Source organism: Salvia splendens, chromosome 6 (assembly GCF_004379255.2).
Source record: "Salvia splendens isolate huo1 chromosome 6, SspV2, whole genome shotgun sequence".
Lineage (NCBI taxonomy): Eukaryota > Viridiplantae > Streptophyta > Magnoliopsida > Lamiales > Lamiaceae > Salvia > Salvia splendens.
The window spans coordinates 28973812-28996778 of NC_056037.1; the positions used below are offsets into that span (position 1 = coordinate 28973812).

Sequence of the window (22967 nt, forward strand, 5' to 3'; positions counted from 1 at the left end):
CCCCACGCTTTTACCCGGCCACTTCCGTCAACAACCGAGAAGCTCTCTAGCCTGCGTCGTTACCCTCGAAGTAACCCGGTGGTTTGGGTTCCGACGGGGTTGACCATGCCGCCTCCACATGGCGAAGAAGGTCTTGAGGGTCCCGGAGAAGGAAGCCCATCCGACATGCCCATGACCTTCTCGGCTACACAACCCGCTGAAACAAAGAGAGGAATGCAAAAGATGAAAATAAAAAATGTCACAACAAAACTACGCGCGAGGAAGAGTACACCGACCCCTCCGACGAAGGAGGGTGGGCGGAAGAGATTCATAGCCTCACCTTTTGCGGATGATAAACAAATCCGTAAGAAAATCGACTTTGGGCCGGAACAAACATAGGAGAATAAGGCCAAGGAGGGCGACCGGAAGTGCAAGGCAACTATCTTCCGATCCGGAAAAGGAGATGGCGACAAAGTTGAAAGAGAAGAGTCGGAGGCCATGGGGGTACCGAACAAAGAAGACACACAAGAAAACCCAGATGGGACAACAATCTCACACAGCACAAAACTCGGCATCCATGGCCGGCCGGCAACGGAAACGGATAACGGCGAAGACGTGTCGGGTACTGCAACAAAGATCGAGGCAACGGTACAACCTAGAGGAGAGGTACACGATAAAGCGATGGAGACAAAAAATTCAAATGTTGCAGCAGTCAACTTTCCGGAAATGGATGTGGAGACAAGTTGCATCCTAGAAAGACAATTGGCCTTAATCCCAGCCCAACAATCACGTGACTGCATGACCGAGGAGACACATGAACAGCCAACATACCCTCTCTTGATCCTGGCCCACCTAGATGCTGCCGACTCCTTGGACCGAATCGAAACTCAGCCGCTCATCAACGTTGACCAAATGGAGATCAAGCACTCGGTCGCTTCGCAAGTGGCTTTGCTCACTAGGACGCAAGCGGAGGGCTTGAATGCGGAAGGAGCAAGGGGTCTGAAGCCATATAGTGCTCCGCTTGATCAATTTCCCCTTTGGAGAAAGGAAGAACAAAAAAGATTTGTAACTCTTTTGAAACAGGGGAAGTAGTGAAGTGGCAAGGAAAGTCAAACACGACGTTCTCCCCATATAAAACAGGGCAATTCAGCCGTCAACCAGGGCCGGCGAATGAATCCATGCCGGAAGCCAAGTCAAGCGGAACACAACACCCAAGCTCGGCGGAAGAGGGGGAACGCAACAATAATCAACCGACCATGGCGGACTTGTTACGGGATCATAATAACCCCAATGGTCCGCTACCATTCGAACCAAGCAAAATCAAAAGCATGGGTTTCGCTTCGTCCAGCAACGACATTCCATCCATTTATTTCTCCGGGAGCGAGACAAAGCAACTGGCAGATAATCTCGGATACGCTATCGTGGGGAAGTTTTCCCACTCTATCCCGGCGACATATCAAATCCAAAAGTCACTCGATAATATGAGGTTTGCGAGAGGATTTTCATGGAAGTATATCAATGCCAAGCACATCCTCATCCAACTCGAGGACCTAGCGAACTACGCAAAACTTCTTAACGAACCGAAAGACATGCCAGTGTGGTTCGTGGATAGGCATCCGATGAGGGTCTTCAAGTGGTCGCCAGAATTCGATGTGTTTTGCGAGTCTCCAGTTGCGGCGATATGGTGTAACTTAATCGGCTTGCCGATCCACCTTTTCGATCACTCCGCACTCTTTGCTATCGGAAAACTCCTAGGGAATCCCATTCAAATTGATAGGGCCACGGCTAACAAAACAAGGCTTTCATTTGCACGCATATGCCTCGAAATTGATATCACCAAACCGGCGCCAGAGGAAATAATTCTTGATATTTGTGGGAGGGAGTCAATCCAACGAGTCAAATGGGACAAGATCCCCTCTTTTTGCTCCGAATGTAAACATGTGGGGCATGCAACCGAGACGTGCTATGCTTTTGGGAAAAAGGAAAGACCGCCTAGGAGAAACTTTGATAATAACACGGCAAGGGGAAAGGGTTACAACGACCAAAGTGAGAAAGGTAACGCTGCGCAAAAACAAGGCAAAAGGGTGATCTATGAATGGCATAGGGCGGAAAAGGAGGGTAAACACAATTCCAATCACGATAGAGACGAGGGAACAGATTTGGGTGTCCTTGGAGCGTACCATGACCCGCAATCAAACAACCTGGACATCATCGGGCCACCGCGAAATGAAGAGGAGTGGGAACATAGCAAGAGAGGGGGGAGAAAACAGGGAAGGAAAACATGGGGACCGTCGGGAATCAACACGTCGAACAACAATGCAGATGGGGCCCAGCCCTCGCACTCGATGTCGAGCCGTAATAAAAGGGGCGGGACAACATCCCAAGTCAAAAAAAGGCCCACATTCCGTCGGTTTCCAAGGAAAGGGGAACAATCGGATTGAGGGTGAGATGATGAACTACATCAGCGCAAATAAGTATCACTCCCTTATGGAAATGGAAACTTTCGGTGATGAACAATTTGGAGAAGAAGGGACATCAGGAGAGGCTGCATCCATACACCACTCACATGACCTGGTGATCTTTGAGGCAGATGATCCGGATTTCCCAACCGAGAGTGACAAGGAACAACCGAAAGAATTGGAGAGGCGGAAGTCATCCCGCCGGGGTAAGAATATCCCTGTTTAATTATGTCTCTCAACATTTTGTTTTGGAACGTTCGGGGGATAGTGAAAACATCCCCCAGGAACGTGATCAAAAGACTAATCTCACGTTATAATATTTCCTTTTTGGCAATAATGGAACCGTTCACTCAACCAAATCCGAAATTCTACTCGAAGCTGCTCAGGCTTGAGTTTAAGGGAGTGAATGTATCTGGGAAAATTTGGGTGTTCGTTAAAGAAGGTTCAAGTTTTGAAGTGGTGGTCGACTCGGAGCAGGCCTTTCATGGACTCCTCACGATGAATACTTTGGCTCGACCGTTGGCAATCACAGTGGTTTATGCAAAGTGTGCAAGGGCGGATAGGTACCCGTTGTGGAGTAAACTACGTGAAATTGGGGAAAACTTGAATGGGCGGCCGTGGATGATAGGTGGGGATTTCAACACCATCCTCCACCCTCGAGATCGATCCGAAAGTGATTCCAACAGACAAACGGAAATGCTGGATTTTGCAGAAGTCATCAAAGATTGTAGACTGATGGCCTTGGGATTCGATGGAGCTCCCTACACGTGGGCCAGAAATGATTTGTTTGAGAGGTTAGATAGAATGCTGGTTAGTGAGCAGTGGTTCACTATGTTCGAATCATCAAGAATCACAAACTTACCAAGGGTTGCGTCAGATCATGGGCCGGTTCTTATGAGATTCAAGATCGTCGCCCTGACGGCCCAAGGGAAGGCCTTCCGCTTCCAAAACATGTGGCTCAGGCATGAAGGTTTCAAGGAAACTGTGGCAACAAGCTGGAGTCAACCCATGGAGGCCGAGGGTCTCCTTTATCTCCAAATCAAGTTGTCAACACTCAAGAAGACGCTTAAAGATTGGAACAAGAATGTGTTCGGAAACCTCCACGCTAACCTTAGCGAAGCAGAGACGGAGGTGGCGGCGGCACAAACAGCCTTCGAGATGGACCCCTCAACCCCGAACAGAGCGAACATCAAAAAACACATTGCACGGTATATTCTTTTGCTGAAAATGGAGGAGGACCTCTGGAGACAAAAGGCCTCGGTCCGGTGGCTCAAGGAGGGGGATATCAATACCAAATTTTACCAAAGTTGGGTCAAGCAGAAAAGAGCGAGACTTCGCATTCACGAAATTCAAGTAGGGGATTGGGTCATCAAGGAGGAATCAGAAATCAAAGAATCAGCCACGGTCTTCTTCCAAGATCTTCTGGCACCACCAGTCCCAGACATGATCGAGCCAAACCTTGATCTCATCCACCAACTCCCACCCACGACAGATCTTATGGGGTTGGTCGCGACACCTTCAGCCGAGGAGGTCAAGCAGGCAACATGGGACATTTCGGCCGATAGTGCACCGTGCCCGGATAGGTACACAGCTGCTTTCTTTCACAAGTGTTGGGACATCGTCGGCCAAGACATTATCGAAGCGGTTGCTCAATTTTTCAACGGGCTTTTCTCCCGCGGAGTATTACATCAACCCTGGTTGTGGGGAGGAACAAGAATATGAAAGACTAGGCTGTAGGACTGATATGCCGAGAGGGAACTACTCTAACTAAGAGTGTTTTTCCTAAAGTTCATCCTCTTTTCTCTCTCTAAGTGGCTTCCTTTTATAGGGAGGCTTGCCCTTGATTTTTAGGGTAGACTCTCTTCGCGAAATGACCCTTTTGCCCTTACTTGTGGCTGATCTTCCCAGCAATCCTTCTTCTCCATCTCGAGCCTTTTTGGCATGCATAATGGCCAGTATAGCAACATTCTGATGCCCTTTTCACCTGAATTCTCTGAACCTTCCCGTACTGGCTAGAACACTTCCCTGCTCACTTTAGCAACTGTTTTGCAGAGTATATTCTAATTATGCACATTATACTGACCAGTAACCAAGGCCTAGAATACGACTTATCAAACTGCTCACACTTACCACATGCTTGTCCTCAAGCGTGAAGAACAAACAAAAAGAAGTAAGTCAAATTCTAGCCTGGTTACTCCCCTGACTGACTTTATCCTACCCTAGACTCTAACTATGACGCAAAGAATACACATAACAAAGACAAACACATAAAAGAAAACTAAAACACTTAGACACATTAACACAGTAATTGGGCTATATTTTCAACCATCCCTCCCCTCGGGGTCAGGTGCAATCCGGCCTTAGATAGCCTTGAACTTCTGCCCCCCCTTTCTTTCCAATCAGTATACCCGTTCGTCAAGATCGCCCATACCCTCGGCCAAACACTAGGTTCACTCAGTCACTCATACCTCATCGGGAATGTTAGGACTGCATTCTCTCATAATGCTCAACCACAATTGCTTCGGACTTAGATTTCACGTGCAGCTACTGAAGGGCTTAAAGGCTTGTAACGGGGCTATTGGCTTGTAGCGTCTTGGGTGGTTGTTCCTAAGGCTCTATGGTACAAAAACTTCTACTTTATATGATGTGGGGGAACTGTGTGTGCTTGGGCTCTTGGTTGTTGCTTCTCTTGGCTGGCGCTTCTGGCTTTGATCTCCAACTGGTCAGTAGCATTCTTGTGGCTTCGCCACCCTTATGCCTTCTTTATTTTTTGTGGCCAAGTTTTTCTGACCGTTTTCCTTTATCTTTCTTTTTTTTTTCTTTCTTTCCTCTTTTTTTTCTTTGTGGCTTCGCCACCCTTATACCTTCTTCTTCTTTTTTTGGACCTGGGATAACTCCCTGGTCGATTTTCTTCCAAACTTTCTTGCCCAGCTGGTTCCTGCCTTCTTATACACCTTTCTGGCCAGTAAGCTCCAATCGTCTCATGCCTTGCACACACAATCCCAGTGGGTAGGGGTTATATCTGGGTATGTGTATGGCTAGAAAGTGGGGTTCTAAGAGTTGGAAAATATTTTTTGGGGGGGGGTGGGGTTTCCTACTGCCTTCAGTGTTGCTACACGCAGTCACTTCATCCTAGGCATCTTGTGGCAGCCACTTTTTTCTTTTCTGAATTAGTGGAAAGTGGTTCTACTTTAGGCTTTTAACTCATATTTAAAAAGGGCTTTTGTGTTTTGGCTCTAAGTGTGGGCTTTTCTCTCATACTCGCATCATCCGTACTGACTAGGAGATACTAAGGGGGGTGGTTTCCATTTTCCAGCATGTCTTATCTCCCTCAATTCCCCTCACCGTCAGCTTAAGACAGTTGAGTTTTAAGCCCAATCAAATAAAAAACTAGACCTAGACACTACACAAACACTTAAACACAGACCACATATATACACATACATCATACTGGCCATTGCCTCCCCCCTCCCACTTCACAAGTGTCTGCCCTCAGATAAGGCTGTGAAGTGGAAAAGGTAATGGCCAGTACGGTGGACACACAAACATGACAAACAAAACGACATGCTAAAAACTAAAACTTCTCACACTTAGACTATAAAATAGGCTAAGTAAGAGAGTTTAAAACCTAAGCAGAATCCAACAATTACAAAATACATATATACATAAACTTCTCACACTTAGACCATGCAATGGGCTAAGTGTGAGCCAACATGCTTACGAAAGCATAAAAATAACAGAACAACACAACACATGCGTCAAAATAACGAACCCTGACTTCTCACACTTAGACTATTGCGTAGGCTAAATGTTATGAAAAGGGTTTGCTCACATACTACACAGATTATACTACCTAAAAAAACAAAACACAATTAAAATACGAAAAACTAAAAACTGAAAATAAAAAGAAAACTAACTGGTCAGGTGGGGTGGTGGTAACTTGTTCCTCCTGCTCCTTCGCGGGGCAGGTTGTGGTGCAGGTGGTTCTTCCGGTTGCTCCTCCTCATTCTCGGACTGGTTTCCTTCAGGCTCGGCCGACTCCTCGGCATCTCCGTCCTCTTGTTTCTCCGCTTCTGTTTGGGGTCCTTGTGATCCGACTTCCTGGCCTCCGTGGCCGCTTGTACCAGCTTCTCGTACTAACTTTTCAGCAGCCAACTCCCTCAAGATTCCTTCCATCACAGTTGCCAAACGGTTCAACTCCGCCCTTGCTTTCCTATTTTCATCGGCTAACTCCGCCACTGCTTTTTCCAACCTCTTCTGCCTCTGCTCTTGCGCTGGTGTTCCCTGGGCTGCCGTCGCTCTCCCGGCTGGTATAGCTTCTTCTCCCATCGCGTAGAAATATGGTATGCCCTGCCTCATGTAAACGGTGTTCGTTCGGACGAAAAATGGTGTATCAAAGAGGTCAGGAGGGTCAACCATCATCAAGGGGGATAAGTCCTCTCCCTCCGAGATAGCTATGTTGTTCCTGACAAAAACTTCCAATATATGGTAGAGGGAGAGGTTCCTCGCTGGGTGGGTGGCGATGAGGTGACACTGGTACGCGGTCCAGAAGCCCAGGTGCACTGTCCTCCCGCGCTTAGCACACCAGAGGAGGTACAGTTTGGTCATTGAAGTTCGGATGGCGGAATTTGATTGCCCCAACAAATTAAAATCCAGGTAAAGCTGTACCAGATGCAAAATCGGGTTGTTGAAGTGGACGGAGCGAGAAATCGTGGACTGGAACTGCCCTGCGTCAGGGTGAGTAAGTTCCTCCCAGGTTTCCTGGGGCTCAAATTCGATGTGCCTCCGGGGAATTCCCCTCTCCCTACTTCTCCATTCTGGCCCTATGGCCTCTCCTAAACTACACATTCCCAATCTGACCGTCCACTCAATCAAGCTATGCTCACCTCTCTTCCGAATACCCTAAAGGTTATGGACTCTTCATCTAGATCCGTAGTGACCTTGAATCTAAAGGTAGTGAAAAACTAATTTTCCAGCCTTATAGGTATACTCGGATCTCCATTCTCCAACAACCAATCAAAACCCAACGCACGCAAATGCAACAAAAGAGGCTCACGGGAATTCAATTCATCAAGTGCTGGGAAAAAGAGTACCTTCCCACTCTTAATCTGCTTGATGTCGTCGTCCTTGTCATCAAACGCATCCTGAAGCTTTTTAGTGCTGAAGTGCTTCATGTCTTTTATTAGCTCGTCAGTGAGCTCCACCTTCCAATGCCGGTACTTCAATCTTTCAACGGGAGAATGCATCAACTCTCGATGGTTGTATGGGAACTGCTTCTCGCCATACTCCTCGTCCTCTAGGGAGACGTCGCTTTCTGACCCCGATTCTTCACTTGCGGTATACTCACTGTCACTCGGCTCCTTTCGGCGCGGTGGGGCTCTCTGGTCTGACTCTATGATGGCGATGCCGGTGTTGACCGTGCGATGCTTCTTGCTGCTTAGTTTTTTCTTAACAGGGGCTTTCCCCTTCCTTTTCCTCTCCTTGCGGTATCTGTCCTCATCTCCGTCTTCATTTTCCTCTGGTCTCTCCTCTGTTGGTGTTGAAGGATCCTTCTGGGCAGTAGACTGGGTCTCCAAGCGGATATGGGTATTGTCATCTCCTGGCTCTGGGTGACCTACTGACTCTGATGCGAGGTCCAGACCCTCAGCCATCGAGTCAGTTTCTTCTCTCTGGTCACTCGGCATGGGTGAGACCACCTCGGTTGCTGTCGAGGCATCTTTCAAGTTGGTAGCCGACAAGGATTCCTCCCCAAGTTTTGTAGGAGTAGCCCTGTCTTCTTCAATAGAGATTTCCAACGCACTTGCTGCCGTGTTTGCTCCTGCCTTGCTGGATGTCCATTTCCCGAGGCATCTTTGCGATACTCTCTTTGGCTTCAGCCGTTCTGCCTTTGGATCACCTTTCAACACCAATTTCCTTTTAACTGCTTTCGGTTTCAATACTGGTGGTACCACCTGCTCTGGTTCCGCTGGTTGTACCTCGGTATCCTTCTCCTCGATTTGTGTATCACTCTCCCCTGCTTCTGGCAGGGGAGTGACCGACTTCGGCTCTTTCTCTTCGGTCTGTTTCTCTTCCACCTTGTCTACTGGCTGGTGGGCGAGGTCTTTCTTCTTTTGTGCTAAGAGAGTAATGGAATTCCAATTTAATGAAGGAGAATAGATTCATTCTAATTGAGGGAGTGACGCATAATGATTGTGCGTCGTTCTTAATGAAACGCATAACCATTATGCGTCGTTAAGTAATGACGCATAAGGATTATGCGTCGCTTAACGACGCATAAGGGTTGTGCGTCGCTCATGAACGACGCACATTGGTTATGCGTCGTTAAGGCGGCTTTTATCTGCCTCCAGTCACACGCAGATCACAGAACGCACCTTCATACACTTTCAATTCCTCTATCTCGGCGATTTCCGGCGTTTTCTGGCAATTTCCGGCGATTTCTCCATAAGATCCGGTAATTTGTTCATCAATTTAGCTACATTCATCATTATTCATGTTTATTGTGCTTTCATTTGTTAGTTTTACCCAATTTATACAAATTAGGGCTTGTAGGAAAATGTCCATAATTGTCGTTGGTTTATATGTTTTTGATGCAGAAATCATGCAAGTATTTGTGAGTTTGTATTGGGGTGGTAGAGTAGTTCAACTACCACATATGGGTATTGGTTATGACCCACCTCGTGCGAGGAGCTCCATTATATTAAATTCATGTGTTTCCTATTATGAGTTGGTAGCAATGATTTGTGATGCGATGGGAATAGATATGAACCAACACACAATTGAATTATTATGGAGACAATGTATAGTCTATGGTTCCGGTATGAGTTATACATGTTCTGTGATTCGCAATGATGATAGTGTAATGTTTATGTTCAACAATGCTCAAAATTCAAGTGGGTGTATTGAATTATTTGTTGAGTATTCACCTGTGAGGAGTGAAGAAATCCCACCAGTTGTTGATTATGGTATTGGAGCATCTGCGAGGTTTGAACAAATGAGTTTTGAGTGTGGTATTGGATCATCTGCGAGGGTGGACCAAATGAATGAGCAGAGAGATGTTGTAGATGTTGTAGATGTTGTAGATGTTGCTGATGTTGGTGTTGGATTGAATGATGAGGTAGATGATGCAGATGATCTTGATGAGCCAAGGCCACTATCCGAGACAGAGCCAGACCCCGATCTCAGTGATGGTGATGGTGCTGATGATGTCGGTGCTAGTTCTGATGATGAGATAGTACCATGTAAACCTGTTATGCAAGGTGAACAACCACTTCCGGAATACAATCCTAATGGGTTTAGATTCTTTCGTGAATTACCAAGTCGTCCTTCTGGAGTATCGGATGATGTGGGAGGTAATGAACACAGCCTTTTGTATTGGAATGAGAATGAGCCGCATCGGATTGTGTTGGGAACAAAATTTGATTCCAAGCTACACGTGAAAACTGCTATAACTATGTGGAGTTTATGGAATGAAAAACAGTTTAAGGTTGTCGAGAGCAAATTAAGAAGGTGGCATGCTGTATGCAAATTTCCAGCAGGAACGACAGTCACAGGGGCAGGCATCATCAGCACCACCGATGCTGAAAAGGCGAGGGAATGTAAGTGGGAGGTTTCAGTTACACAAAGGTCGCATGACGATATGTGGGAAGTTAGGAAGTGGAAGAATCGACATACCTGTATAGGCCATCGTGCTAATAGAGATCATGCTAACTTTTCAGCCCCAATGATAGCTCTGTTGATTCGACATCATGTGCGACAATGTGCCGATTTCAAGGTCTTCTCAATAATAGCTGATATTCAAGACAGATTTGGTGTGTTAATCAGTTATAAGAAGGCGTGGTATGCAAAGAGAAAGGCTATAGAGTTTGTATACGGTGGATGGGAGGAGTCGTTTAGGCAGTTGCCAAGCTACATGTTTGAACTCCAGTCACAGAATATGGGCACAATTGTTGAGTGGAAGCATAACGATCTGTTGAGTCAGAGGCGTACAATGGTGTTCAACTATGTTTTCTGGGCATTTGGGCCTGCAATACATGCGTTCCAGAAGGCCGCACCGGTGTTAACAGTGGACGGGACTCACCTTCGAGGAAGATTTAAAGGTAAGTTGCTTGTTGCTTGTGGTTTTGATGCTAACAAGACATGCTTGCCTATTGCATATGCTGTGGTGGATGAAGAAACCAATGACAGTTGGTCGTGGTTTTTGGATCATGTCAGAACTCATGTAGTGAAATACGAGAGGGAGGTGTGCATTATATCAGATAGGCATAAAGGACTCTTGAATGCAATGGATTCTGAAATCATGACTAGGGCCCCGCAGATACACCACAAATTTTGTTTGCTTCATGTGAGGGCAAATGTGTTGAAGAAGCACAAGGGCCCCAATGTGAAGGCCATTATATGGAAGTTGGGGGTCAGTTCTCAGGAACGTAAATTTGCCAGAAGACGTCGAGCACTATATGATGTCAACAGTGGTGCGGTTCGAATGCTGAATAGGATTACAAAAGAATGTTGGTCACTGTGCTACGATGGTGGACTTAGGTGGGGGGTGGCCACCACAAACATGTCGGAGTGCTACAATAACGTCTTGAGGGGTGTGAGAGAGTTGCCGATTAGAGCGTTGGTTGATTTGACATTTTGGAGGACGGTAAAATGGTGGGCGGAGAAGAAGACAACAATAGAACACACCGAAGGTGAATTAACCCCATGGGCGAGGGACAGACTTGCTAAGAATGACTCAAAGGGGCGAAAACATTACATCACTGTCATTGACCGAGATCTAGGGAAGTACCATGTCCGAACTCGAGGAAGAATCGTACAAGGAGTGTCAAAGGGCAACAATGTTCAAATAGTCAGGTATTTGAAATCGAGTTGCAGTTGTGGTAAGTGGCAGATGTGGAGAATCCCTTGTTCGCATGCTTGTGCGGTTGCTAGAGACAGAGGTCATGTTATGATTGACCTGATAGATGAGAAGTACTACCTAGGTACATGGAGATCACAGTACTATAGTGAAGTTTCATTTGATGCACCAAGACATGAAGAGTATTGGGTTGCACCTTCATGGAAATTGTGCATCACCCCTCAGCAGTTGATTCCTAGAACGCGTGGCCGAGTTAGAAGAAGGAGGATACTTAATCAAATGGATGTCCAGGAGGAGGATGAACCGAGAGCTCCCCGCCGCTGCAGAAATTGCGGGATAGAGGGGCATGACCGAAGAAATTGCTCGGCCGGTGCCGTTCAGTAAAGTCGTGGTATGTTATGTTTATGTATAAACTACTATGTTTATGTATCTGTGTTTGAGGCTGATGTAATAGGTACTATGTGTATGTGTCAACATATGTGAGATGTTAGTCGACAATTTTTCAAAAATGTTAAAAAATCACAAGTTTGTGGACTCAGTGTGCTACGAAAATCGCCCGGTGACGCATAATCGTTATGCGTCACTAAGTTTCTGGACTCAAAAATCACAATCCGACTTCAAAATCGTCATTCGATTGCTCAAAATCGCCCGCCCGGGCGTTTTATAAACGCAAAATCGCCCGCTCGGGCGAAGTTTCTGGAATCTACAGTGTGTTTCTTCATTCACTCGGTGACGCATAACTGTTATGCGTCACTAACAAACGACGCATAATTATTATGCGTCACTAACGAACGACGCATAACAATTATGCGTCACCCAGAAACGACGCATAACTGTTATGCGTCACCGAGTGAATGAAGAAACACACTGTAGATTCCAGAAAATTGTTCATACCTGTTATGCGTCAAAAATCATAATACTTGTTCATTCCACCATATCTAAAATGTTCATAACAACCGGTTTCAATAGACACAAAGAACGAATTACCGAAATTGTTCAAAAATTGCAGGATAGAAAATATGTGAGATGACAACCTGTTTCATCACATCAAAAATTGTTCAAAACAAATTACTTTCATACATTCCGAAAGAACGAATCACATTCGAAATCTATCTAGTTGAAGGCGTGAACTTTGTCGGAGCTTTCCCTTTGTTCTTCCTTGTTGACAATCCCCTTAATACATTGTGCATAGCCCTCCCAATCGCACTTGATGAACTCTTCATAGCTGGTCGTGAGGATCCCTCGGACGTTCGTCGGAATATTACTTCGTCTTCTTCTTCCCCGCCGACTTCTTCTTCTTCCCCGCCCTCTTCTTCTTCTTCTTCTTCTTCTTCCCCGCCATCTTCTTCCCCCACAGGATCAACAAATTGATAATTTTGAAAGTATGAATCACGCCCTGGTTGAGTTGCACCCCAATCAGACCCACCGCCAAAGAACGAATCACATGATGCCCGTGCTCCCCATTGCGAGGGCTCGTGGCTTGCACCACTCAACTGAGACCATCCTGGGGGATCGTGCTCCGGACTCAAGGGCTCTGGTACCGCATAATCAGGTTGCGGCGGTTGCTGCTGCGACAACCTATGCTGTCGTGTAATCCCGTGTCCTCCCGTCCGGACACCCGGCAGTCCATGACGAAGAGAAGTTGGTGGGTGTGGCGGCATGACCACATTTCGCCGTTGCGATGTTGGATACTCCATCACATCAGTATGGTCCGTCGTACGAAGCGCCTCAGCAGCCATTGCACGAATCTGCCGTAATCGAGGGTCTGTGTCGTGTTCAGAGGTCAAATGCCATATCCCCTGAATGGTCTCGACCTAGATAGCACAAATACAAAATCATTACAATCAATCTATACAAACTTCAAACTAAATACATTATAATATAAAAAAACATAACATACCAATTTCATCATAGAAGATGCTGACTCGTTCATCCCAACCGTTGACTGTGTCGCAGGTTGAACTAGGTACGACACTGTGATCCTATTGAACCACGCCATATAGCCCGGATGAATGCTACCATCCATGTTCATCGTGGCATGATCAAAATTTGCTTGGAACCTGTGGTGTCTCAAATCCCATTCTTCAATGTAGAATTTATGTACCTTAGCCCAATCGGCGCCCTTCCTCCCACGGCGGTGACTTTTAGACAGATGTCCGGCATTATGTAGCATCCTATCACAATACTGAGGAATACGCTGGTAGCGGTTGATTTGTCGGCAAACGCGTCCAGCCTCGTGTGCCTCGACAAATGACCAGCACACCAAATATGTGTCGCACAAGTAGGATGTGGTCGAATCAATGCAGTAATCGGGCAGGATACAATCTGTATATGGTGTCCACAGAAACTACAAAAACATAATATCATTCACACAATTAATTTCATACTAGATTAATTCATTAGCTAAGCTAAGAAAAATAAATTTCACCTGGCCCGGACGAATCAATGATAACTGATCACGATAATGAGCTACTGAATGTTGGGGCGCATTTCCAATTTCAGTAACTCCGTGCCACCTACACGGAATATTAATATCAAAAGTTACCCAAAAAAATACATAATTAAGTACGTTACTTAAAAAAAATATTACTTGGCTCCACACGGGGTATACGGCGTGTGCGTAGGCGATATCAAGAAGGCTGGCCTCAATGTAGGCATTCTTTCCCACGCCCACAGCTGCAAGAGAACCATAGGGCCACCCACATCTCTTCTCTGTCTGCCTACAGAAGCTTCGCACAAATAATGATACAGGTATGCTAAAGCAGCACTACCCCAACTGATATTAGCCACGTCTTCCGGATCGTCAAAGGCATTTATCCACATAAAGGGGACCTTGCACCCGGTAGTGTCCGGTAAAATAAGCCCCCCTAACAAGATTAGAGCATGTATACGTGCTCTTTGGACGTATGCATACTCATGCAGCCCATCACCCAACGGCATAGTCGCTTGGTTGATCAGAGACGTCATCAACAACCCACCGTGCTTCGTTTCTGTTTCTGCGTCAGGTATCCATCCCAACACATCTCTACACTTGCTGGGCCAATCTTCATATCCAATAGGGTAGTCACAGCCAGTGAAAACACGACCGGCTGCTCTCAAACCCCACAGGTTTTGCACATCCTGTAAGGTTACGGTTACCTCACCAACTGGAAGGTGGAAACAGTGGGTCTCAGGCCTCCATCGCTCGATCAATGCAGTTATTAGGTCATTGTCCATCCTTCTTGGCCTTCCACATTCAATCACACCTCTGAACCCCCAAACATCAAGCCAATGCATCACATCTTCATGTATTGGCAGTGCCCAAACCTTACTCTCCGTCCTACGAACTCTCAACACATTTGTTGTGCCATTCGCCAACAATGAGGCTGAAATATGTTCGTTTTGATGAAACAGTACGGATGGATCCTCAGGTCCATAACATAACTGTTATTCAGAACTTGCAGATGCCATCTACTTCAAAACATTCACCCAACATATAATAGCATAAGATAACTAAAATTTTCACATTTTTGCACAAGAATATATCTATTTTCTGCACTTTGTGTATATAATTTCAATTGAACCACTTACTTCTACAATTGACCCTAAATTCATGTGAAACACACAAATACGCAACAAAACAACACAAATAAACAACACACTAACAGAAATCGTCCGTAAATTGAGCAATTTCATATAAACCCTAACTTTACTAAATTAGGGAAAACCTCCATAACTTCAGCAATTATTGATTTATGTAGCCAAATGGATGAATAATTACCGAAATATGTTTGGTATTTGGTTGAAATCTGTCGGAAAACGCCTCAAATCGCCGGAAATCGTCGCTGAAATCGCCCCTCCTTCGCTGCACGCTGCGTCGTCTGTCAATTACGAGCATTCTGCCCTCTTAATCCCGATTTAACGACGCACAAATAATATACGTCTTTACTGAAAGACGCACATATATTGTGCGTCTTTTAGCAACGACGCATAACAGTTATGCGTCGTTTATCGACGCATAATCTATATGCGTCGTTTTTTATAGACGCATATTATTTGTGCGTCTTTCAGTAAAGACGCATAACATTTGTGCGTTTCATTAATAACGACGCACAAATGTTATGCGTCACTCACTGTGCGGGAATTCATCTATTGCTCTTCATTAAATTGGAATTAAGTTAACATGCATTCACAAAAATAGAATTTTGCCGCTGGTGGGCTAGACCTTCTGGGTCGTTCCTTGTACCAGCTTCTTCACTCTCTCCTACTGCCTCCGATGCGAGGTCCAGACCCTCAGCTATCTTGGCAGTGCCATCTTCCATCCTGGTTACCTCGTTCAAAAGCTCCTCAAACTCCTCATCAGTCATAAGGACTTTCTTTCTGGCCGTTTCGTTCAGATCTATCCCCTCTCTTTCCATTTCTTGGGGAACGAGTTCCGCTACCAGTGTTCTCTCTGATTCATCTTCTTCCTCGCGGCTCTTCTGCTCCTCGCTTGCTTTCCATTTGTCTTCTCCTAGGTCAGAGTCATAATAGGCAGAAAGAGGGTCAACATTCATTGGTTCGATTTGTTGGCGAGTCGAGGAGGGTTTTGAGGATTCTGATGGTGCGGTCGTCAAGGGAGATTTCTTTCCTGGTGGGATTGTTGAGGAAGTTGGAATGGAAGTTGGTGGGTGCACTGTGGGTTGAACATTTGTTTCTGGGGTAGGTACTATCGGGGTTCCTCCGGTCATGCTTGATCCACCTCCGATTTGGCTATAACCCGCCAACACAGCCGCCCAATCTTTATTTGGGTCCTGCTGCCTGAGGAACTCCGCCAGTTCGTTCAAGTGAATCATCGCTGGAGCCTGAGGAATCGGCTCTTGTGGTTGCAGTTGTGGGTTTGGCGGCCGCTCTTCAGTCGGCGGTTGTATTTCTGGGGTTTCATCTCGGAGGTTTGAAAAGGGTCTCACCGAGGCTTGTTTGTTGGCCGCTTTCTTTAAATCAACTTGTTGGGGAAGTGTGTTTGCGGGTAGAAGGTTTTTTGCAGCATCCTCCTCTTTTTCTAATTCACCATATGAGAATTCCTCTGTACTGGCTGGTAGTTGAGCCCATGCGGCTCCAATTAATTCTGATTTCTGACAAAAGTTCATAATTGCTTTTTCTATCTCTTCATCAGGCTGCTGATCAGATCGCACCATGCAGCTGCTTCTACATCAGCCTGTCCATACACATCGAACGCTTGGAGTTTTTCCTGCAATAATTCGGTCTCAAGAAAATCTTGGACTAGGGGGTCAATTACATCAACATAGCATAGATTTTCAGAATCGATAGGCTTCTTCATGGCCTCATTGATATCAAAAGTAAATTTCTCCCCATGGAAATCTATGCAAATCGTCCCCTCAGCCATGTCCATGATTGTCTTAGATACACTTAGACACATTAACACAGTAATTGGGCTATATTTTCAACCATCCCTCCCCTCGGGGTCAGGTGCAATCCGGCCTTAGATAGCCTTGAACTTCTGCCGCCCCCCCTTTCTTTCTAGTCAGTATACCCGATCGTCAAGATCGCCCATACCCTCGGCAAAACACTAGGTTCACTCAGTCACTCATACCTCACCGGGAATGTTAGGACTGCATTCTCTCATAATGCTCAACTACAATTGCTTCGGACTTAGATTTCACGTGCAGTTACTGAAGGGCTTAAAGGCTTGTAACGGGGCTATTGGCTTGTAGCGTCTTGGGTGGTTGTTCCTAAGGCTCTATGGTACAAAATACTTCTACTTTATTTGATGTGGGGGAACTGTGTGTGCTTGGGCTCTTGGTTGTTGCTTCTCTTGGCTGGCGCTTCTGGCTTTGATCTCCAACTGGTTAGTAACATTCTTGTGGCTTCGCCACCCTTATGCCTTCTTTATTTTTTGTTGCCTAGTTTTTCTGACCATTTTCCTTTATCTTTCTTTTTTTTCTTTCTTTCCTCTTTTTTTTCTTTGTGGCTTCGCCACCCTTATACCTTCTTCTTCTTTTTTGGACCTGGGATAACTCCCTGGTCGATTTTCTTCCAAACTTTCTTGCCCAACTGGTTCCTGCTTTCTTATACACCTTTCTGGCGAGTAAGCTCCAATCGTCTCATGCCTTGCACACACAATCCCAGTGGCTAGGGGTTATATCTGGGTATGTGTATGGCTAGAAAGTGGGGTTCTAAGGGTTGAAAAATAAATTTTTTTTTGGGGGGGTGGGGGTTCCTACTGCCTTTAGTGTTGCTACACGCAGTCACTTCACCCTAGGCACCTTGTGGCAGCCACTCTTTTCTTTTCTGAATTAGTGGAAAGTGGTTCCACTTTAGGCTTTTAACTCACATTTAAAAAGGGCTTTTGTGTTTTGGCTCTAAGCGTGGGCTTTTCTCTCATACTTGCATCATCCATACTCGAGCCTTTTTGGCATGCATAATGGCCAGTATAGCAACATTCTGATGCCCTTTTCACCTGTATTCTCTGAACATTCCCGTACTGGCTAGAACACTTCCCTGCACACTTTAGCAACTGTTTTGCAGAGTATATTCCAATTATGCACATTATACTGACCAGTAACCAAGGCCTAGAATACGACTTGTCAAACCCGTCAGCCTCTGTAATGAAACAAACAAGATTATAACGAAGCTCCTCTTGGGTAGGCTTGGTCCCCTTCTGCCGGCAGTAATCTCACTGAACCAAAGTGGGTTCGTCAAGGGACGGCTTATCAACGATAATGTTTTACTCGCTCAGGAAATGTTCCATGAACTTTACAGAAAGAAACCGGCACCAAACCTAGCGGTTAAACTCGATATGGGCAACGCATACGATCGAGTTCAGTGGCCGTTTCTGATTAAGGTTATGAAGTGCATGGTTTCCCCGAAAAATGGTTGTGCTTGATGGAGAGATGTATTGGATCATGTTGGTTCTCGATCCTCGTCAATGGAGTGCCATCGAGCTTCTTCAAATCCACCCGAGGTTTAAGGCAGGGAGACCCTATTTCGCCGGTGCTTTTCGTGATTGCCGCAGACTATTTATCGAGGGCGCTGGATGAGTTAATCCTCGGAAAGAAAGACATGGTGTTTAAGTCGGCTCGGAGAAGTACAGAGGTGAGTCACCTCGCATATGCGAACGACATAATTATCTTCACTCAAGCAGCACCTCATTCCATCCGTCGTCTCAAAGCATGCATCAACAACTACACAACAGCGTCGGGGCAGAAAATCAACTCCGTAAAAATCAACTTTTATCTTACAGAGAATAACGAGGAGTGGGCTGCAACAGTCGAAACGGAAGGGGGCTTCTCGAGAGGTACATCCCCCTTTTTGTACCTCGGAGTACCCATTTACAAGGGAGCAAAATGAACGGATATGTTCATCTTTCTTCGGGAGAAAATCTCAAGGAGGATATCTGGATTGGCACACAGGCATCTTTCCTTCGGAGGTAGGCTGACTCTAATCAGAAGCACATTGGAAGCCATCCCAATCCATGTGTTTCAGGCCATCGAGCCAACCAAAGGAGCTCTCCTACTTCTTGAACAGCAAATTGCTCGGTTTTTTTGGGGGTCGACAGAGGGAAGAAAGAGATCGCACTGGATCAGCTAGGAGCAAGTGTGCTTCCCCACGGCAGAAGGGGGCCTCGGGATTAGGCGTTTTGAAGATGTTCTCAAGGCATTCAACATCAAGCTTTGGTGGCGGTTCCGACAACAGAATTCTCTGTGGGCCACTCACATGTACAACAAATATTGCAGCACAAAATCTCCATTGGCTACGCCAACCTCGGGGAGGAACAGCCCCATATGGAGACGGCTAGCAGCAACATGGGCAGCGGCACAACCAAATATCCGCTGGGTTCTAGGAGACGGCAAGGCCTTGTTCTGGGATGATGTGTGGCTCGGAGAGAAATTGCTCAGAGAATCTACCATCGACACAAGAGGAAATCCAACGACGAGGGTAGCAGAGCTATGGAGGAATGGTCAGTGGGTTCGTTCAAAAGTGCGGTTGATCCAGCGCCAAACCGTAATACCACGACACATAGCCGATGAGATCTTATATGTGTCGATTCTTGTGGGTAGAGGAGATGTGCCAAGATGGACATTAACTCGGTTTGGTGAATTTTCAGTAGCCTCGGCATGGGTGATAAGGCTAATTTCATGCATAGGTCTAGGGGGTAAATTCATACAATTATAAGGTCTAACACATGTTTTAAGCCAGGTGTGTAGAAGAATTCACCGGGTCGAGGAACAAAGAAGGTGGATTCCAAGGACCATGCAATTATGGTGAATAAGTGAGCAAATTCGGAGGAAACAGCTAGACGGAGGGATCGTGAAGCTGAATGGCAGAATGGAGATTTCTGCGAAGGTTTCTAGAAGATCCTACCGCGCCTATATAAGGAAGGAAGCATGCAATCTGGAGGGATCCTCTCGGTGGGGACCTCAGTAACAGATTTAGCTTGCAGCTCACTTCACTTCTACACACTTTTGGGTTTTCATGGGGAAATTGTAGGGTAGTTCTGGGTCATTGTTTACTAGTTAGTCGTTGGAGTAACACCGTCCTCGTGAAGGGCGAAGATACACTTTAATCGCTTTCATTTTAGTTTTCTGACGTGAATTTCACCAAGCTTCGCCGTTCGAAGCTCGGCCCTGTTTTCTGTCGAATTTGCTTTAGTTTATGAAATTTCTGTTTTCCGCCATTAACGAGTTTTTTGTTGGTTTCGATTATGGATGTCGTTTACTTTGAGCTTGTTGATTGCTGAATTTGGTGAAATCGCTGGAATTAGGTGTTGATCGGAGTAGATCTGGTTGAATCGGGAAAAATGGAGTCGATTTTGGTTGTTGTTGAGTTCGGGTTGCTTGGATCCGGAGTGGATTTAGCATCCGACATTGTACCTGAAGCAGAGTGATTGAGATTTATTCCTAGCTTCCGTGTTTTCATTTCATTCCGTCTAGTATATTTAGATCTGTTTTATTTCCGGTTGTTTGCGAGTTTCCGACGTCCGCATTTCTATATTCTGTTTGAATCTCGGTATGTGCTCTGTTTTCTTCATCTCCGGTTTTGATTCAGTTGATATGATGCATGTTAGTGTTAGTTAAATGCTTTGTTAGTTAGTTGCAGCTTTTCTTCCATACTTGATATTTTCGGAAGTTGGTCCCACTTTTATTTGCGTTCTGTTTAGCTATAGTTGGTAATCGTGTGCTCAGTCTAGGAAGTAAGTTTAAAATTCCGTAGTTCTAAGGATGTTAAAGCACTGCATGTTGTTTACAGTTTACTAGGTCTAAGCGTCTAATTTTGTGCCTAGGTCTAGAAGTAGAATACCTCAACCAAAGTTTGCGTGGCAGCAGCCGTTTTCTAACCAAAAAATCTCTAGATGCCTTCTTGCGCGTCCATCTTCGTGGGATCGACCCCTTGCTTCTCTATACTAGTCTATAGTATAACGGGTTGAGGGATCTTTGAAACACGAGAGTTTGTGTGTCCAACGACCGAGTCTTCTATATTCCCTTGAGTTCCTAGACCTAGTGATCTAGTGGATTCATTGGTCTTAGTGGCTCGACCTAGAACAGTAGAACACACCGTGCACACTCAGCACACACTCTGGCTCTTCAATGGGAGTCATCCCGTTCACGCAGACCGACTATCCAAGCACTTAGTGACATTTGGAATAAGGGACTCACGTCAACCATTTCTATTTTCATGTGGAGGTTAATCTCGAACAGAATCCCAGTTGACACCAAACTCCAGTGGCGAAATATAAGCCTTGCGTCCAAGTGCCTCTGTTGCAACACACGGGCGGAGACTGAGTCCCTGCAACATCTTTTCGTCCGTGGGCAAGGAGCAAACAGGGTGTGGAGGTTCTTTGATGGGTGGTTCACGGGACCGAGGGAGACACTGCTGGAAGAGGACACTATTCCGACCAGATTGGAAAGATGGGCTAGGAGAACATCTCATAATTCGAAGGAGCACCTAGCCCGAGTGGCACCCTGCCTAATTTGCTGGTATCTCTGGGCTGAGCGGAATAACTGCCGTCACAACGGGGTCCGGTTCAGGGCACACAGTGTTATATGGCAGGTTCAACTCTACATCCAAAGACTAGTTGAAAGCGGGCGCATCCAATTGAAACACCTTGCGGGAGTTCACTATGATAGCATTGGCATTTCGCCACCCCAACCCGAGCACCACTTAGGCGGGCCATGATCATCAAGTAGCACCCTCCCGACCAATAGAAGAAAAAAGAAATAAATGACAAATTTTCAGAGACGAAAGAAGTATATAAATAATACTGTAGTTATAGATTCTTGAAAGTGTTTCAAACGGTCGACAACTTTTAGTATATGGAGTAGCAAATTATGACTTGGTTAATTGGTTTATATAGACTACTTGTTCTTGTAGGTTAATTATGTCTGTGAAAATTATTTTTTCCTTTTATTTTTCTCCCCAAAAAAACTTTCTTTTGGCTCTGAAAAACCTTGCTTAAGCTTCGAAATATCAATATGAGAGAGGCTCTGTTCCTAGAAGATCATTGTATTAACCTCCATACTGAAATATGTCCAAACAACTTTTAGAAATGTAGTAATAAGTAATAACTCCTCTTTTGCAAATCTGGCAGAAAACCCCCCAATTCCCCCCCCCCCCCCAAAATGTTTTTAAGGATATATAGATATAGATATAGATTGGAGGCAAAACAAAATTGTGATATCTATAATTTTAATTGTCTTAAAAAATGTTTTCTTTGCCTCCATAATCCTTTTGCATACTGATATGAATGATTGATAATATAATTGGTTTAGTTAAAATAAGCCTTATGTCCTATTGACTGTTAGTCTAAACATGTAAATGAGGTTCATGAAATCTAATTGTACTAACCATTGGATAAACAATGTCATTGCAGCTTTTAAAAATACAATAATTAAAATTAGAAAATAAAATAAAAAAACCTTTCCCATTGCATTCCGGCGGAAACAACCCTTTCAAGTTTGCTCGCAAATTTCCTCCCAAACATTAATTTGAAAATTGGTTCTATTCCTTGAAAATTTCCCTCAAAAGAACCTTGCTTTTAAGGATATATAGATGGGAATTAATTTTTCCTTTTATTTTTCTCCCAAAAAAACATTCTTTTGGCTCTAAAAAAATCTTGCTTAAGCTTCGAAATATAAATATGAGAGAGGCTCTGTTCCTAGAAGATCATTGTATTAACCTCCAGACTGAAATATGTCCAAACAACTTTTAGAAATGTAGTAATTACAAAAATGCTAGTAATAACTCTTCTTTTGCAAATCTAGCAGAAAACCCCCCCAATTCCCCCCCACCCCACCCCACCCTAAAAAAATTGTTTTTAAGGATATATAAATATAGATATAGATTGGAGGCAAAAAAAATTGTGATATCTATAATTTTAATTGTCTTAAAAAATGTTTTCTTTGCCTCCATAATCCTTTTGCAAACTGATATGAATGATTGATAATATGATTGGTTTAGTTAAAATAAGCCTTATGTCCTATTGACTGTTAGTCTAAACATGTAAATGAGGTTCATGAAATCTAATTGTACTAACCATTGGATAAACAGTGTCATTGCAGATTTTAAAAACACAATAATTAAAATTTAAAAAAATAAAAAAAAAAACCTTTCCCATTGCATTCCGGCGGAAACAACCATTTCAAGTTTGCTCACAAATTCCCTCCCAAACATTAATTTGAAAATTGGTTCTATTCCTT

General features: G+C 44.9%; 3 protein-coding genes and 1 long non-coding RNA gene across 4 annotated transcripts; 3 read left to right on the forward strand and 1 right to left on the reverse strand.

The window, feature by feature from the left end:
• Positions 1-1235: 1235 nt before the first annotated feature.
• LOC121809061 lies at positions 1236-2420 on the forward strand. The gene has a single exon (XM_042209613.1). It carries the CDS (start codon positions 1236-1238, stop codon positions 2418-2420), a length of 1185 nt encoding a protein of 394 aa, XP_042065547.1.
• A 354-nt stretch (positions 2421-2774) lies between these two features.
• Positions 2775-4160, forward strand: LOC121809062. The gene has a single exon (XM_042209614.1). It carries the CDS (start codon positions 2775-2777, stop codon positions 4158-4160), a length of 1386 nt encoding a protein of 461 aa, XP_042065548.1.
• Positions 4161-9958: 5798 nt separating this feature from the next.
• Positions 9959-10343, reverse strand: LOC121808277. The gene is made up of 3 exons (XR_006052169.1): positions 10309-10343; positions 10110-10225; positions 9959-10015 (listed from the first exon to the last, which is right to left on the reverse strand). It is a non-coding gene; the product is annotated as an uncharacterized LOC121808277 (long non-coding RNA).
• Positions 10344-10995: 652 nt separating this feature from the next.
• LOC121809063 lies at positions 10996-11676 on the forward strand. The gene has a single exon (XM_042209615.1). The coding sequence runs from the start codon at positions 10996-10998 to the stop codon at positions 11674-11676; it is 681 nt and encodes a 226-aa protein (XP_042065549.1).
• Positions 11677-22967: the final 11291 nt, after the last annotated feature.